General features: G+C 39.7%; 1 protein-coding gene across 34 annotated transcripts; it reads left to right on the forward strand.

Annotated features, from left to right (window-relative positions):
• The first annotated feature begins 2,204 nt into the window (after positions 1–2,204).
• On the forward strand, positions 2,205–7,133 carry LOC123061192 (uncharacterized). 34 transcript variants are annotated; one of them, XM_044484145.1, is made up of 10 exons: positions 2,206–2,627; positions 2,760–2,821; positions 3,296–3,346; positions 3,665–3,763; positions 3,854–4,049; positions 4,567–4,644; positions 5,254–5,322; positions 5,442–5,585; positions 6,368–6,801; positions 6,915–7,133. In XM_044484145.1, exons 1-7 carry the CDS (start codon positions 2,603–2,605, stop codon positions 5,283–5,285), a joined length of 543 nt encoding a protein of 180 aa, XP_044340080.1. In that variant the 5' UTR covers positions 2,206–2,602; the 3' UTR covers positions 5,286–5,322; positions 5,442–5,585; positions 6,368–6,801; positions 6,915–7,133. The 34 variants fall into 34 exon arrangements, 16 of the variants coding, with proteins under 16 accessions (XP_044340085.1, XP_044340084.1, XP_044340080.1 ...); XM_044484144.1 differs by having other exon boundaries at positions 5,525–5,592; XM_044484147.1 differs by having other exon boundaries at positions 5,525–5,585.
• The last annotated feature ends 9,689 nt before the right edge of the window (positions 7,134–16,822 follow it).

Raw genomic sequence — 16,822 nt, forward strand, 5'->3', positions numbered from 1 at the left:
TACGAACTCAGATTAAAAAGTTTTTTATATGAAAAATCATCTACTCGAAAAGTTACATCCGAATTTAATCAGGGGAACCCCGTTAAACATTTTCAAAATCCTCAAAAACGTAATAGAGAAAAGTTACGGGGCTTTTAAGATCTAGAGTGGAAAAAATCGAAAAAATTACTAGTCAAATCTGGTCAAACAGTGGTCAAACTGTCGTCCAACAATGGTCAAACTAATTATTCTAGAATATTAGTGTTACTAAATAATTATTTCAGTTATTTTGAATTTTGGTCAAATCTAGTCAAACCATGGTCAAACTAATTATTTAAGAAATATTAGTGTTACTAAATAATTATTGTTTTTTAAAACAATAGTTTCATACTCAAAAAGTGAAATGTGTCACTTCATGATCAAGCAAAATTCATGAAGGTTAATAGGATTGACATCTTACTATTGTCAGGAAAACAACAAGTGCAGACTTGGAAACGAGAGAGAATAGAACTCGGAAGTTAAGCGTGCTCAGGCTGGGGGAGTGGGAGGATGGGTGACCGTTCGGGAAGTTAGATGATTTGGAATGATGAGGGGTGATTAGAGGATAAATTGAGCAGTGATGAGGGGGTGATTACACACTAGAGGTTAAAATAATTCAGAAATTTGAAAATCAAAAAAAAATTCAAAAAAAAATTCAGAAAAAAAAATCATAATATTTCCTTTAGTCCCGGTTGGGACTAAAGGTGCAGCTCCACGTGGCCGCGCCCATTAGTCCCGTTTCGTGTAAGAACCGGGACTAAAGGGGAGAGGCATTAGTACCGACCCTTTAGCCCCGAAAATCAAAAAAAAAATCAAAAAATCATAAAATTTCCTTTAGTCCCGGTTGGTGTTACCAACTGGGACTAAAGGTGGAGCTCCACGTGGCCGCGCATTAGTACCGACCCTTTAGTCCCGGTTCGAAAGCCGGGACTAAAGGGGCCTTACCAACCGGGACAAAAGCCCCTTTTTCTACTAGTGGTTACTGTAGGCATTGTGTGATAAAAATTATAATTCTTGTCTTTAACAGTACCAAAAGTGAAATGGTTTGCTCTTTATCATACTAACCTATCTCACAAAGTTCTGTTAAGTTTTGTGTGATTGAAGTTTTCAGGTTTTGGGTGAGATGTCGATATGTGGAGTAACAAGAACCTAAGCTTGGGGATGCCCAAGGTAACCGAAGGTAATATTCAAGGATGATCCAGGCAACTAATCTTGGGGATGCCCCGAAAGGCATCCCCTCTTTCGTCTCCAACATTATCGATAACCTCACTGGGAGCTATGTTTTCATTCGTCACATGATATGTGTTTTGCTTGGAGCATCATTTTATTTTGTTTGGATTTGCTTGCTGCTATTTAGAATAATTTTTTGCATCTTCTACTTCAATAAAAGTGGCAATGGTAGCCTTCCTCATGCATATTTTGCAAGTATACATGTTGCTGTTTGAAAACAGAAAGTTTACCGTTGTTGCAAAAATTCCCTAGAAAAGTCTGAATGCGATAAAATGTTGAAACTTTTTGAAAAATGAGCTCTGATAAATTTTCTATAGTGTGGCATATTTTCATAATTTTTGGATTTAAAGAAGTATTGATACTCTTGCATTCTTTACAGACTGTACTGTTTTGGCATATAGCTGTTATGTTTGCATTGTTTGCATATGTTTGTTTGTTTAATGGTTCTATTGGAGGATAGAAGTATTAAATATGCAGAGGCATTTAGTATGAAATTTTGAATAATAATTTTAGTGGTTTGCTACAGTAGAGAATGATAAGGTTTTTGCTTTGGTTTATACTAACTAATCTCACGAGTTCTTGTTGAGTTTTGTGTGGATGAAGTTCTTGAGATTTAGGAAAACCTGATATGAGAAGAATTAAGGAGCCATAAAAGCTCAAGCTTGGGGATTCCCAAGGCATCCCAAGATAATTTAAAACTATACAGAGGCTAGCCAACTCGCTTGGAGAATGCTCCCCCGATCGCGTCCTTCGTTGGCCTTTCGATGCTGGTCAGCGCAGTCTTTTTTTCGCTCCTGGCCGTTGGATCCTCGCTGGGAATTCACCTGTGCCATTTTCACCGCATGGTAGATCCTGGATGGGGTATGACATGTGGGCTCGGGCTAGCTCCGATTGGCTGGGTGCCAGTTTTTCGGGTGCGCGGGGCAGCCTCTCCTGCCGCGCCGCGTGCGCGTGCTCGCATCGTGGGGACGTGCGGGCCTGTGGTTGGGCGTGGGCGTGAACCCTAGCCCCCCAGTGCCCAGCCGCCACACCCCGACCCCTCCCTCCTCCTCACTCCCTCGCCACACTGTCGCACCATCTCCCTCCTCCCTCCTCCCTCATCACCAGCCATCGCAACAGGGGATTTGCGGCCCCTCCATCATCACCAGCCGCAGCACCAGGAGATTTGCCACTGCCAAGATCCAGCGCCTTGCAAGGTCCTCGGGTCAGCCTTGTGGCGCATGCCACTCTGTCGACCAGATCTACGCCCTTGACTCCCTCTTCTCTCGCGTCACGCGGTGCCCGCTGCTCCACCATGCCGCGGTTAACTCGTGGATGACGGGGCCATGGACTGGTCCTTAAGGAGAGAAGGAAGATGAGGGAGAGAGAAGGAAGGAGAGGTGGGAGAAGGAGAGAGGAAAGATGAGAGTTTGCCACAAAAATCTTGCTGACGTACTCCTCTCTATTTTCCTATTACTTTCTCCATCACACGTGTTTAACTTTGCTGATATATGGGTTTTATAAACATGAAGTGTACAGATCTGAAGATGAAGAAAACAAGAAGAATTTAGCTGAAGGGGTGAAGAAAATCAAGGTGATTTTCCTCCCTGTTTTGAACCTTTGTTCTTGCATTTAGATGATACAATTTGTGATCATGTGTATGTGCATTTATGAGATATTTGTTGCTAGGTACATAGTTTATGGTTACTGAAATTGGATAATAGAGAGTCACAGCTTCAGTTTTCAATTACAGTAGTTGATGTGTTATGTTTGCTGCAATGTGTCATGTGTGTTTGAGAGAGAGGGATGAAAAAGAGGGGACTAGAAGCTTGATCATTGCCAGGATCTGGATTCAGAGAGAGGGGTGAAAAAGAAGGGGCGTGGATTCAGAGAGGAATGAAAAGAGGGGACTAAAAGATCTTGCATTGCGTTTCTTCATCTACCAATACGGTTTTGTGTACCATTTGAACATAACCAAGTAGTATAACCAAAGTGTGCTGGTAATATCCCTGTCTTATTTGCACATATGCCATGTCTATGCGGTCTTTATAACTGATGCAATTTCTAGGTTTATTGCTTCTCATGGGATGTGATTATGGTCATGCTACTTGTTATGAAGGTAAAAACAAATTTATATGTTTCTCCAGTTTAGTTTGCTCTGCATTTGTCTCAGAGAGCGAGTGTTCATAGGTCCAGTGCTTACGCCGTTATTAATTAGTCTGGATTCTGTTCTCGTGTAGAATATTCTGTTTAGTTTGGTCTGCATTTGTCCCATATAGCGAGTGTTCATAGGTCGAGTGCTTATGATAGTTATTAACCAGTCAAGATTCTGTCCTGATGTAGAATATTTAGTTTAGCTGGTCCACATTTGTCCCAGAGAGTGAGAGTTACTAATAAAATACTTACTTGGCTTAAATTAAATTTTATGGATTTGTAGGCTGAGGTGAGCATCCTGAACATGAGCAGGCGAGTGGATGATACAGAGAGCTCCTCGAACGGGGAAGTAGCACTGTTGGAGGAACTCGAAGATGAGAAGGTCAATTTTGGCATGTCTAGTTCATGCAACCTTTGCATCTTTACATATCTTCGCCTTACTGCCATTTTATTTTTGCTGCTTTGGGATTAGGTTCCGAAGTCATGCCTTTGCCTTACTGTTGTGCTGATACTAGATGCAACATTGTGGACCTCTGGTTCGAGCATGGCCAGCATGGCCACGGATTGTAGGGGAGGAATGTATTGCCTAATGAGTTGTATGCTTTTCTTCAGATCCTTTGTGCTCCCTATCACATCTGGCTTGGCCACCTACAGATTCTTGGGTCCAGGTGAGCTCTCCTTCCACTCTGCAAGTTTTGCTTGCTCTTTCTGGGCTATTTGTGAAGGCTATCCCCTTTCCTAAGTCTCTTATTTTATTATGGATCATGGAAGTGGGGAGTGTAACTCACATTTTTATAACACCGATACTTTAGGTATATATACTTTGGTTTTCTGAAAGTGGATTGCATTTGCTTCCTGATCACATTGAAACAAGAGTGGAAATAACCATCATCCGCCGACCGTTCTTCCTCCCTCAGGTTCCTGATCTGAAGCGGAGGAACACGAGGTCGCATCCATTAAGTGGAAAAAGGGGTTTGCAACGATTTTCTTCAGTCTGACAATCATATAGTAATTAGACGGTGTAGTACTATGGCGGTGGTATACTGATTTGGTGTAAGAATCACTAACATGAGTTTGCGTGTACAAATCTTACAGGTTAATGATATTAAGAATTAGTAGCGTGTTTTTTTGTTTACTGCTGGATTTGCTAACAAGCTGTCTCTTGGGTTGTTGATTGATATGCAGACTTGCTGTTTTTTGTTCAGTTGAAGGGCCCTCCAGGCTTAAGATCTTTCGAGGATAATTGCGTCATTGAATCTGAAGGTATATGATTGGTTTCTCAACTCATGTATCGATAAGCATTTTTTCATCCTCAATATATTGTTACTTACCTGACTTGTCGTACATTTGTGAGGTTTCTGAGGAAGTTCACTTCTTGCACGCGGCGTATAACTTGAGTTGCCTACAAATGATTTTGCCAGTTCGACGAAAACTTAGAATAACCAAGGGAACTTTCTAAGTTTTGTTGTTCTTGCTCTTCTCAGATTTTAGGTTGGGGGTATTAACATATATGCCACACACTAAGTTTAGATCTTAGTTTGAGATTAAATTGGCATAAATCCTTGTGCCATGTTGAAAAGTAGAATTACAAAAAAGAAAGGAAATATTAAAGAAGGGATATGGTTGATTAGGTTCTTGTGGTGTTTCTTTGTAAATAATTACATGCTAACTTGCTGGTTTAATTTAGGTGTGTGGAATATAGGAAATACAAGGAGAGACATTTCAGTTGCAATCCATCTTTTACTCTATAGTTGTGCGCCGCCATGGTGTCAATTTTGAACTTGCAAACTGAACTGTAAAATGTTTTAATGCCTTGGTGCATGAAGTTTTCTTTGCCTGCTCTGAGTTACTTCATTTATGTTTACTTACCAGGTTATGCAATCTCCTATGTTGCTGCATGTTGATCTTCTGTTTTGTTGTAACTCTGTTTTGCTGCTCGAGGTTTGCTTCCTTTCTTTCTAGCTACATGTGTATTCTTTGATTTCTAGCTACATGCATGTTTTCCTTTTGCTCACGGAATAGTTTACTTATATTGAATAGTAGCATCTTTGTTATTACAGACATATTAGGCCCGTGCTTCTTCACGGTGGCCATCTATTTTTTTGTGTGAAGTGTGCCTTATGGCTTAATCTTGTATATTCAGTTCTTCTGCCATTCAACAGTCAATACCAAGCCATTTTTATGGAGCCGATAGTGTTCTGGTGGTCAGTGGTAACTGAAAATCTCTTTCATTATCATTGCTTGCTATGTAGCCATTTTTCTTCTTTTCGCTTTGCGTTGATGTGTTTGTTTCTATGGAGTCTCTGCTACCTTACAATATCAAGATGAAAACTAAGCATCTGAGTTTCTCGGAGCAGCCCTACACGTGGTTGTTGTGCCTTTTTCCATTGTGCTTTCGAAATGCAACATGACAGTAGTCAATGTCATATATCAGGGTTGTAAACCTATTAGAATTGGGACAGAGGAAAGTGTGAAGATCTTCTGATTATTTCAAAGTAAAAGTTGATATTAGTGCCAACTTAGGTGATCTGGTCCAAAGGGATATCTCAGCTTTATGAGTTGATAGTATATTTGCATCTAAGAATAAACCTTAGCTTTTGGACAGAATTTATGAGTGAAAGTATTCTGCTGTATACAAGCCTTTTGTGCAGGATTGTCATGGTTATTGTGGTTGTCAATTTTGTTGACAAAATAGTTCCAATGGATATCTTTTTCGGTGTCGTATGGTAGATATATTTGGTCTGCTCTTTCATGTGCTGTTCGGCTTTATGATTAATATTCCCAGAAATTTGAACAAAATTGAGCTATTAAATATATGTCCCAGGAAATTTAGATTATTACAGTGGGGGCACTCCTTTGCACGGTTTTCAGTACAAGAGATTTAACCTTTTTTGCAGTATCATTCTCCCTGGCAGATTACATGTAGGTTGTTTTAATTACAAGCATGCCTTCAGCTCATGGTTCTTATATTTTTGATTTTCCATAGGATAATTTCCTGGATTAATATCTATACTGGAGATCCAGGAGTCCACCAGAATTCAGTCTCCAAGAAGCCTTTCATCCAGGATGCACCAAAATTCAAATGTTATGTGAAAAAGCGTGTGTGCTAGATGTGGCCACTGTCTAGCGTTTTGATCTGTCCACTCAGGTGCTTTTGTCTAGGTGGTAACACAACAAGTTGCTTATCTTGTAGATACTTATCTTATGTACAATCCTATGTTCGTTCTGTAAGCATGTTAGAGCAGGAGCTTCTGCCCCTATGTGAGTTATCCTATGGGAATTACCAACTTTGCATGTACTTTCGAGTGGGCTGAATCCAATGCAAGTTTTTGGAGCAGTTGGGTTCCAGAACAAACGACTAGGTATTCCCGAAGAGGTCAATCCACTGGTGGCTAGCATAATATCTTCATGTTGGGACAAGTAAGATGACAGATCATTTCTAAAAATAATATGTCGCTGTTTTCAAAATTTTATTTTCTCTTCTTTTCTGCTCCTTGCCCCACTAACTATGACCTCATCGTTATTGGGTGCAGCGATCAAAGCAAACAACCATCGTTCTACCAGCTCTTGTCATCGCTGAAGAAATTACAGTGGTTACTTGTTACAGAAAGCCTATGACAATTTGCGAGTGTTGTTTGTGCAGTATACTGGTTTTATGGCAGGTGCATGTTTGAATTCAGATGGCAGTGGTTTCCTTGTTTACAGTTATAAAAATAATAAAAATATTGATAATGGTCTTTCCACTATTACAATCTCAGATTGTATTACTTGCTTCCATTAGAAAGGAACTGTGCCTCATGGGTTTACTAGATGATCTTTTTGATACACATTTTCAAAATAGCATGGTTTAACATATGGGTTTTCTACTACGAGTATCGAATATGTCCTTGCAAAATGAAACTATTTTCATCGAAAACATGTCTTTAATGGGTCTCTGCGCCATTTGGCGCAATGGGTCAACTAGTATTTCAAGAAGTCTCAAGCATCTAAGCTTGGGGATGCCCCGGTAGGCATCCCATCTTTTTTTCTTTAACAATTATCGGTTAGTATCTATTGAGCCTAAGTTTTTGCTTCTTCACATGATGTGTGCTATTCTTGGAATGTCATTTTATTTTCATTTTTTGTGTTGTTTTAATAAATTACTTAGATATGAAAGTTTTTAAATAAAATAGAGTCCTCGAGTAGTTACCAGGGAGGCTAGTTAAGCGGCATTCACATCCCGTCAATGAAGCTCTTTTCTATGTCATTTACTCTTGTGCTTCACTTATATCCTATGAGTAAACTGTTGAATAAATTGAATGTCATGACGTTGAAATCATATCATGCCTAGTGGTAGCTTCACATTGGGTTTAGAAAGTGAAATCTTTTGAGGCTTGACAATCACAATATTGGTCATACTAGCAATTCATGAATAATTAGTATAAGGAAGAGAACTTTCACATATAAATACACTATCATGGAAATCTGTTATGATTGTGAGCCCCCATCAAAATATTATATGCCAAAATTGTTGAAGTTGGACAAGGAAGGCAATGTAATGTTTTATGTTTGTTCATATTCACATAGAAGTTATATTGTCATAGATCCTTCAACATGTGGTGCTTGCCCCCCATATTTGCTAGCCAAAAATTCTGCACCAAGTAGAGATACTACGTGTGCATCCAAAAACCCTTAAACCCAAATCTTATCTTCAAGAGTCCACCATACCTACCTAAGGATTGAGCAAGATCCTTCAAGTAAGTTGTCATAGGTGCAATAAGGCAATAAAAATTGCTTCTAAAAGTGTTAGATCATTTAGTGTAAGAGAAAATTGAGCGTTGTATGAACTTGTGATGGCAAAGTAATAAAAGTGACGGACTGCATAATAAAGGTTGCTATCATAAGGGGCAATATAACGTGACGTTCTTTTGCACTAAGGGGTTGAGCATACAAACAAATAAGCGCATGGCAACCTTTGCTTCCTCTGCGAAGGGCCTATCTTTTACTTTTATGTATTTATTTTTATGCAAAGAGTCAAAGTTCTTCTCTCTATTCCTTTTTATTTTTCTATTTTGGCAAGCATCATGTGGTGAGGAAAGATCTAGGCACATATATCCAGTTGGATATGGGTAGCATGATTTATTATTGTAGACATCACCCTTGAGGTGAATACATTGGGAGGCGAAATTATAAGCCCCTATCTTTCTATGTGTGAGGTTGAATCGTTTTGCTCATGTGTACAAGGTGAGTGTTAGCAATCATAGAAGACTATATGATGGTTGAGTATGTGGAGCTCTTACTTAATCTTTGTTGAATAAGTTGAATTGCAATTGCTTGGCGACTGAGAACATAGGTTGCCGAGTTTCAAGAGAATTCATTGTTTGAACCTTAACATATGAATTGGTTGCTACTTTAACATGAGAAATTTTATGAGAAAGATTTGCTATTATGATGCAAGGAAATGTGATTGAATTTTTCATTGATCAAACTTGTGCACTTTGCTAGCATTCACACTTCATAAATTATTTCTTTTATCATTTACCTACTCGAGGACGAGTAGGAATTAAGCTTGGGGATGCTGATACATCTCCAACGTATCTATAATTTATGAAGTATTCATGCCAATATATTATCATTCTTGGATGTTTTACAATCATTTTATAGAAACTTTATATCATTTTTTAGGACTAACCTGTTGACCCAGTGCCCAGTGCTAGTTGCTGTTTTTTGCTTCTTTTTTACATCGCAAAAAATCAATATTAAACAGAGTCCAAACACCGCAAAACTTTTTGTGGATTTTTTATGGACCGGAAGACTCCCGATGGGCCAGAGTAGCACGTGGGGGTGCCCCGAGGGGGGGCACAACCCACCAGGGCGCGCCCAGGTGGGTTGTGCCCACCTCGGTGGCCTCCCGTACCCCTTCATTGCACTATAAATTCTCAAATATTCCAAAACCCCTCGGGGTTAATCTAGATTAGAAGTTCCACCGCCGCAAGGCTCCGTAGCCATCGAAAACCAATCTAGACCCGTTCCGGCACCTTGCCGGAGGGGGGAATCATCTCTGGTGGCCATCTTCATCATCCCGACGGCCACCACGATGAGGAGGGAGTAGTTCACCCTCGGGGCTGAGGGTTTGTACCAGTAGCTATGTGTTTAATCTCTCTCTCTCTCTCTCTCTCTCTCGTGATCTATATCATGGGCTTTGTTAATATATTCGGATCATATGATGTTTCTCCCCTCTATACCCTTGTTGTGATGAATTGAATCTTTACCCTTTGAAGTTTTGTCTTGTTGGATTGAATATTCAGATATGAGAACACATGATGTATGTCTTGTGGTATGAATACTTGAGGTGATAATGGGGTATCATATTGATTCACTTGATATGTGTTTTGGCATTCAACTGGCGGATTCCCGCGGTGACATTGGGGTAATCTATGCATAGGGGTTGATGAACTTTTTTATTATCTTTTCTCCGATAGAAACTTTGGGGTCTCCTTGTAGTTCTTTGTGTTGTATTGAGTATTATGAATATGAATTTGCTTTGGTGTTATTTTAGTACGAACTCTAAGATAGATCGAACGGGAAGAATAGCTTTGTTTTATTTTAGTACGAACTCTTGAATAGATTGAACGAAAAGAATAGCTTTGAGGTGGTTTCGTACCCTACAAAAAATTTCTATCTTTTGTTCTCTACTAATAGGAACTCGAAAGTGATTCTTTATCGCACTTTGAGGGATAATCATATCATCCAACTATGTTAGCACAGTTGAGAGATTGCACTAGTGAAAGTACGGACCCTAGGCCTTGTTTTTAGGCATTGCAACACCGTTTTTGTGCCCGTTTACTATTTGCTACCTTGCTTTATTTATTTATTTAGATTATAAAAATATATTTCTACCATCCATATCACACTTTTATCACCATCTCTTCTCCAAACTAGTCCACCAATAGAATTTGCCATTGTATTGGGTGTGTTGGGGACACATGAGATTTCTTGTATTTGGTTGCAGGGTCGTTTGGGAGAGACCATCTTCATTCTACACCTCTCACAGATTGATAAACCTTAGGTCGTCCACTTGAGGGAAATTGCTATTGTCTTACAAAACTATGCGCTTGGAGGCCCAACAAGTGTCGACGAGAATAAAGTTGTGTAGTAGACATCAATAGCGGCGATGTGTGGAGTAATAGTAATAGATGCAGGCAGGAGTCAGTCTAGTTGTCACGGACTTGATGCCTATATTCATGATCATTGCCTTAGATATCGTCCTAATTACGCGCTTTTCTACCGATTTCTCAACTGTAATTTCTTTACCTACCGTATGTTATCTTCAAGAGAGAAGCCTCTAGTGAAACCTATGACCCACGGGTCTATTTTCGATCATATATTTTCAGATCGATGAACCAAAAAACCCAAAAATACCTTGCTACAATTTACTTATATTTACTTTAGTTTGCTCTTTATTTATCTTTTATACCTATCTCTATTAGATCTCACTCTTGCTCGTGACCGTGATGGATTGACATCCCCTTTTTTCGCACTGTGTGCAAGTGTTTGTTAGTTTGTGCATCTGTATATATTGGTGACTTGCTTGTGCCTCCTACTAGATTGATACCTTGGTTCTTAACTAAGGGAAATACTTGTCTCTACTTTGCTGCATCACCCTTTCTACTTCAATGAAAAAATCAACGCAAGCTCAAAAAGTAGCAGCGCCTATGATACATCGACATGTCGCTCAGCCCAATAGTAGCCCATTCAGGTCAAAAGGCCTGCCCGTTTGACCTGGTCAAAAGGTAACGGCCTAGCCCACTTAAAGCCAGTTAACAGCTTGTTCGCATATAGCCCATTTACAGCCCGCTAACGCATGGCCCATTATGGCCTATCTGAATTAGACCAAGTAGCGTCATCTAGGCCGTCCAATATGATTCTAGACTGTTGTAACTTTCGGCCCATGTATGGCCCATGATGTCTTTCGGCCCATATGAGGCCCTTTGTAACTCTTGGCCCATTGATGGCCCGTGGTGAAACTGGCCCATAATGAACAATGTATCACTTTATACCCATTAACGGCCCATTATTCCATTGGGCCATTTCCACCATGTGTTATCTTTCGGCCTTCTAAGGGCCCATTTATTCTTGAGCTGATTTGCAGCATTAGATTACTTACGGTTCGTTACTGGTCTGTTTTGGTTGTGGGCCAAATTCAACCCGTGGTTAAAGTCGGCCCATTTGTGGCCCATTAATCCGTTGGGCCGCTTTCATAGGGTCATCAAATACAGCCCACTAGTGATTTTTTATGCATGTCGATAGAATCAAGCCTGTTATACACATCGACCTATTAACGGCTCATTATGGTCGGCCCTTGAACGGACGATTCCCACTCTAGCTCGTTTACGACCCATAATGCGGCCATTTATTGGCCCATGTTTGGCCAATCGAACATATGGCCCGTAGAAGGCCCATTGATTCTATGACCCATAGAAGGCCCGCAGGACGCCCATGGTCGCTACAGTAGATAGCATGACCATGGTGGCAGCGGTCCGTATGTAGCCCATGGTTATTGTGGCCTAGTTTTAAAAAAAAGGTTATTGCGGCCACTAGCAAACGGCGGAAAAAGAACCGCACTGACTACAAGCAAACAAACAAACGAGAAAACAAGAAAATAAATAAGTAAGCAAATTACGCTAGGCTATTACACATATTACATCAACTGGGCATCAAAGTTCGCCACTAGTGCAAATATGGGGAACAAAGCAGCATATTACATACACTGGTTGTCAAAGTTGGTGACCAAGGCAAATAAATGCCACAGCAAAACAAGTCTAGAAGTTAAACTAGTTCAGAAGAGCTCAAGAAACAATATCCTGGGTACCCAACACACTGGCAAGATGCTTAGCAAGCTTATTAGTTTTCTCTTGTTTGGCGCTTAAATCCTCCAGCGCTTGATGTTGCACCAAAAAGTATGCATTTGAATTATGCAGGGCTTCCTCAGTCCTTCGGCTTCGTGTCGCAGCACATCTGATCGATGTCTTTCAACTTGAAGTTGAGACTCAAGAAGATGAACCGATTCAGGCAGCGAGTTCGAAGAGCTTGTGCTAGCAGTAGTGGCCAGTAACTCGAACACTACATCAAGACTGGACTTTGGGGTTGTCTCACTATCATCAAGAAAGTTTTTATAAGCTTTCTTGGAAACCAACAGGGATGTCTCACTATCTTGAACCTTATACTTCCTTTACCATTGCATAACGGGGTACTCTTCTCCAATATTTTTTTCCACATTCTAAAAGAGAAATAAGAAGACACATCACAGGTTTACCATGTTGTACATGAAACTCATTTTGGTAAATCAATTCAGTATTAAAGTGGACATGATAACAGCATGAAACAAACATATATCTATGTACCATGGTTACTGTATGGTCTATATCATTCTAGTTTTTGTTGCCAAATCAAGATAGAGACACAATTCAAATCATATATGTTTAAGAAAAGCAGCATAGACAGAATATAAGTGTGCGAAACTACAAAGCAATAACAACACTTGTAATGTGCATGACATGAGAACATAACTGTTTATTCAATTGAAACTGAAATTAACATAGAGCAAGTTACAACAGCAAACCAGTTAAAGAAATAGGTTTAAAACATACCTGTTCACCATTGGAGTTTCAATCCCATCCTTCAAATTTGAATTAGTTTGTATGAGTAAATGTAGTGATGCAAGAGCAAAGGAGTATGAACCATAGCTATAGAACCTGACCTGAGAACAATTCTTCTTCTACTTTAAGCCTTGAGTTCGGGTTCGGAGTGGTGGTCCTTGTGCATTGGGCACTACAGTTGCATTACTAACTGCTCGTGTTTGGGTGCTCTATGGTGGAGACGGTGTTGTGTCAACTAGAACTTGGTTATTGTCTACTGGGGTTGGGGTAACAAGGGGTATTACTAGTTCTCTGTACATCTGGGTAGGGGTACAATCTGCGAGAGTCTGGGTTATGCGTGGTGGGGCTGGTTCTTGGGCAAGTACAACCGTGGTTCTATCTACATCGACTGGTAGCACTATCTTTTTGGAAGACCGTGTTGTTACTCCCTTAGGTATTGCCATCACCCCTTCCAATTCAAATGGCTGATAAATAAGAAAAGTAATTGAATGTATATAAATTTTATGATAGACAGGTCCAATGGATAGTGAGAAATAAAAGAGGGCATGAAATAATTCACATTTATGTTGTCTAACCAAATAAGATAGCATGACACAATTTCACATATATGATGGCTAACTAAACAGGATAGCATGACACAATTTCATATATATGATGGCTAATTAAACAGGATAGAAAGAAATAATTCAAAATATGATGACTATGTAAACAAGATGACATGATATAACTATATGATGTGTTTATTAAATAGGTTGGTATGCCATAATTCACATACATGCCGCCGATGGAAACATGATGGCATGATATAATTCATGGATAAAATGACACAATTCAAAATATGATGACTATGTAAACACTAAACAGGATGAGATTATATAACTATATGATGTCTTTATTAAATGGGTTGGCATGCCATATTTTAGATAGATGATGTTTTATGTAAACCTGATGGCATGATATAATTCAAATGTATGATTTATATACTAAGAAAGTAAGCAGATGACAATCGCATATATGATGTCTAAACTAAGCAGATGGCATTTAATATTGTGTATATGATGTAAAAACTAAGCAATGCAAGACAACATATGCATGATATGAGTAATATAACCATGCCAAGTTTGAGCATGCACCTCAGGGGGAAATAGGACTGGTCATCTGTCTCTGAATCCTCCTACGAGGAGCTATCTCTAACCAGCAAGATGTCTGCTTCAGCAGGTAGCATTGCCTACTCTGAAGACCTTGTTTTCACTCCAGATACTTCCATCACCAATTCAAATGGCTAATGCACAGGAAGAGTAGTTGAATATACAATCGTTGTCGACAAATGGAATATGTAATACAAAAAATGGATAGCATGATATAATTCACATATATGATGATTGGCTAAACAGCATGGCATTGCATAATTCACATATATAATGTCTTGCAAGAAGATATCATTGCATAATTCACATATATAATGTATTGAAACAAGATGGCATTGCACAATTCACCTATATGGTAATTAGGCACTAAGCAGGTGGCATTCACACAAAGCATGTCTAAACTAAGCAAAGGACATAGCAATGCAAGACACCATACGCACGATATGATCAATATAACCCTGCCAAGTTAGAGCATTGATGTCGCTTGAACTACGTCGGTATTACCCCAAAGAGGGAGGGATGATGCAGCACAGCTAAGGTGGGTATTTCCCTTAGTTATGAAACCAAGGTATCAATCTAGTAGGATAACCAAGGAACACTATGTAAATGGTACCCGCACACAAAGAACAAATACTTGCAACCCGACACTTATAAGGGGTTGTCAATCCCTTTTCGGGTAACGGCGCCAGAAATTGTCAAGTTGACAGGATAAAAATTGTGATAGATTGGATAAATAGATCTCGATAAAACGTGAAATAAAAGATTCAAATAGAAAGTGCAGCAAGGTATTTTTGGGTTTTTCAAATAATACATCTAAAAACAAAAGCAAATATGATAAAGAATAGACCCGGGGCCGTAGATTTCACTAGTGGCTTATCTCAAGAAATAGCACACGGTGGGTAAAAAATTAGTTTTGGGAAATTGATAGAAGATCGAATAATTATGACGATATCCAAGGCAATGATCAATAAATAGGCATCAGATCCAAGATTAGTAGACCGACTCTTGCCTGCATCTACTACTATTACTCCACACATCGAGTGCTATCAAACATGCATCTAGTGTATTAAGTTCATGGAGAAACGGAGTAATGCAATAAGAATGATGACACGATGTAGATGAGATCTATTCATGTAGGAATAGCGCCCATGTTGTTACCCTTAATAGCAACATTAGATGTGTGTCTTGCTGCCCCTTCTATCACTGGGAAAGAACACCGCATGATCGAACCCATCACAAAGCAATGCTTCCCATGGCAAGAAAAATCAATCTAGTCGGCCTAACTAAACCAAAGATTCAAAGAAGAAATATGAGGCTATAAATAATCATGCATGTAAGAAATCAAAAGAAGACTCAAATAATATTCATGGATATAGATTTGATCATAAACTCGAAGTCCATCGGATCCCAACAAACACACGGAAAAAGAGTTACATCAAATAGATCTCCAAGAGACCATTGTATTGAGAATCAAAACAGAGAAAGGAAGCCATCTAACTACTGCCTACGGACCCATAGGTCTATGATGAACTACTCACGCATCATCAGACAGGCGCCAATGAGGATGATGAACCCCTTTGTGATGGTGTTTAGGTTGGATCTTGTGGTTCTGGAACTTGCGGTGGCTGGAATTGTGTTTCGTCGACTCCCCTAGGGTTTCTGGAATATTTGGGGATTTATAGGGTGAAGAGGCAGTACGGGAGGCCACCGAGGTGGGTATAACCCACTTTGGCATGCTTGGGCTCCTGGGCATGCCCTCGTGGGTTGTGCTCCCCTCGGAGCCCCCCTCCGGTACTGCTTTGGCCCATCAGGTGTCTTCTGGCCCAAAAAAATTGTCCAAAAAGTTTTGTTGCATCTAGACTCCGTTTGGTATTGAGTTTCTGCAAAGTAAAAACAAGCAAAAAACAGCAACTGGCACTGGGCACTATGTCAATAGATTAGTCCCAAAAATGATATCAAGTTGCTATAAAATGATTGTAAAACATCCAATAATGTTAATATAAAAGCATGGAACAAGCAAAAATTATAGATACGTTGGAGGCGTATCAGCATCCCCAAGCTTAATTCATACTCGTCCTCAAGTAGGTAAAAGATAAAAACATAATTTTGATGTGGAATTGTAGCGACCCGTTCCCAATGGACTGTAGTCTCTATGCTTAAAGTGTCATCCCTTGATCGGTATTGCTGACACACACAGTACTCAAGGATTTATTGAAGAGTTCAATTACACACTTATTACATCGAGTGTCTCAAAAGGAGAACTTATTACAATAATATGGTTGAAGGCCATCTAATGAAGATAACTGCGGAAGCATCAAAGATAAATGCGTCCATCCAACTCCACGGCAAAACTGAGTGCATGGCAACGACCTAACACACCTTACTCTTTGTATGAAAATTCTACAACATGATACGTTGCAACCATGTAGGTCAGCACATGGAATATGCTGGCAAGATAACTGTGACGCCCCCGATTTGACCGTACACTAATCATACACGCAAACATGTATGATCAAGATCAGGGACTCACGAGAAGATATCACAACACAACTCTAGACACAAATTAAAATAATACAAGCTTTATATTACAAGCCAGGGGCCTCGAGGGCTCGAATACATAAGCTCGAATACACAAGAGTCAGTGAAAGCAATAAT

The sequence above is a fragment of the Triticum aestivum genome, chromosome 3A (genome assembly GCF_018294505.1).
Source record: "Triticum aestivum cultivar Chinese Spring chromosome 3A, IWGSC CS RefSeq v2.1, whole genome shotgun sequence".
NCBI classification, from domain to species: domain Eukaryota; kingdom Viridiplantae; phylum Streptophyta; class Magnoliopsida; order Poales; family Poaceae; genus Triticum; species Triticum aestivum.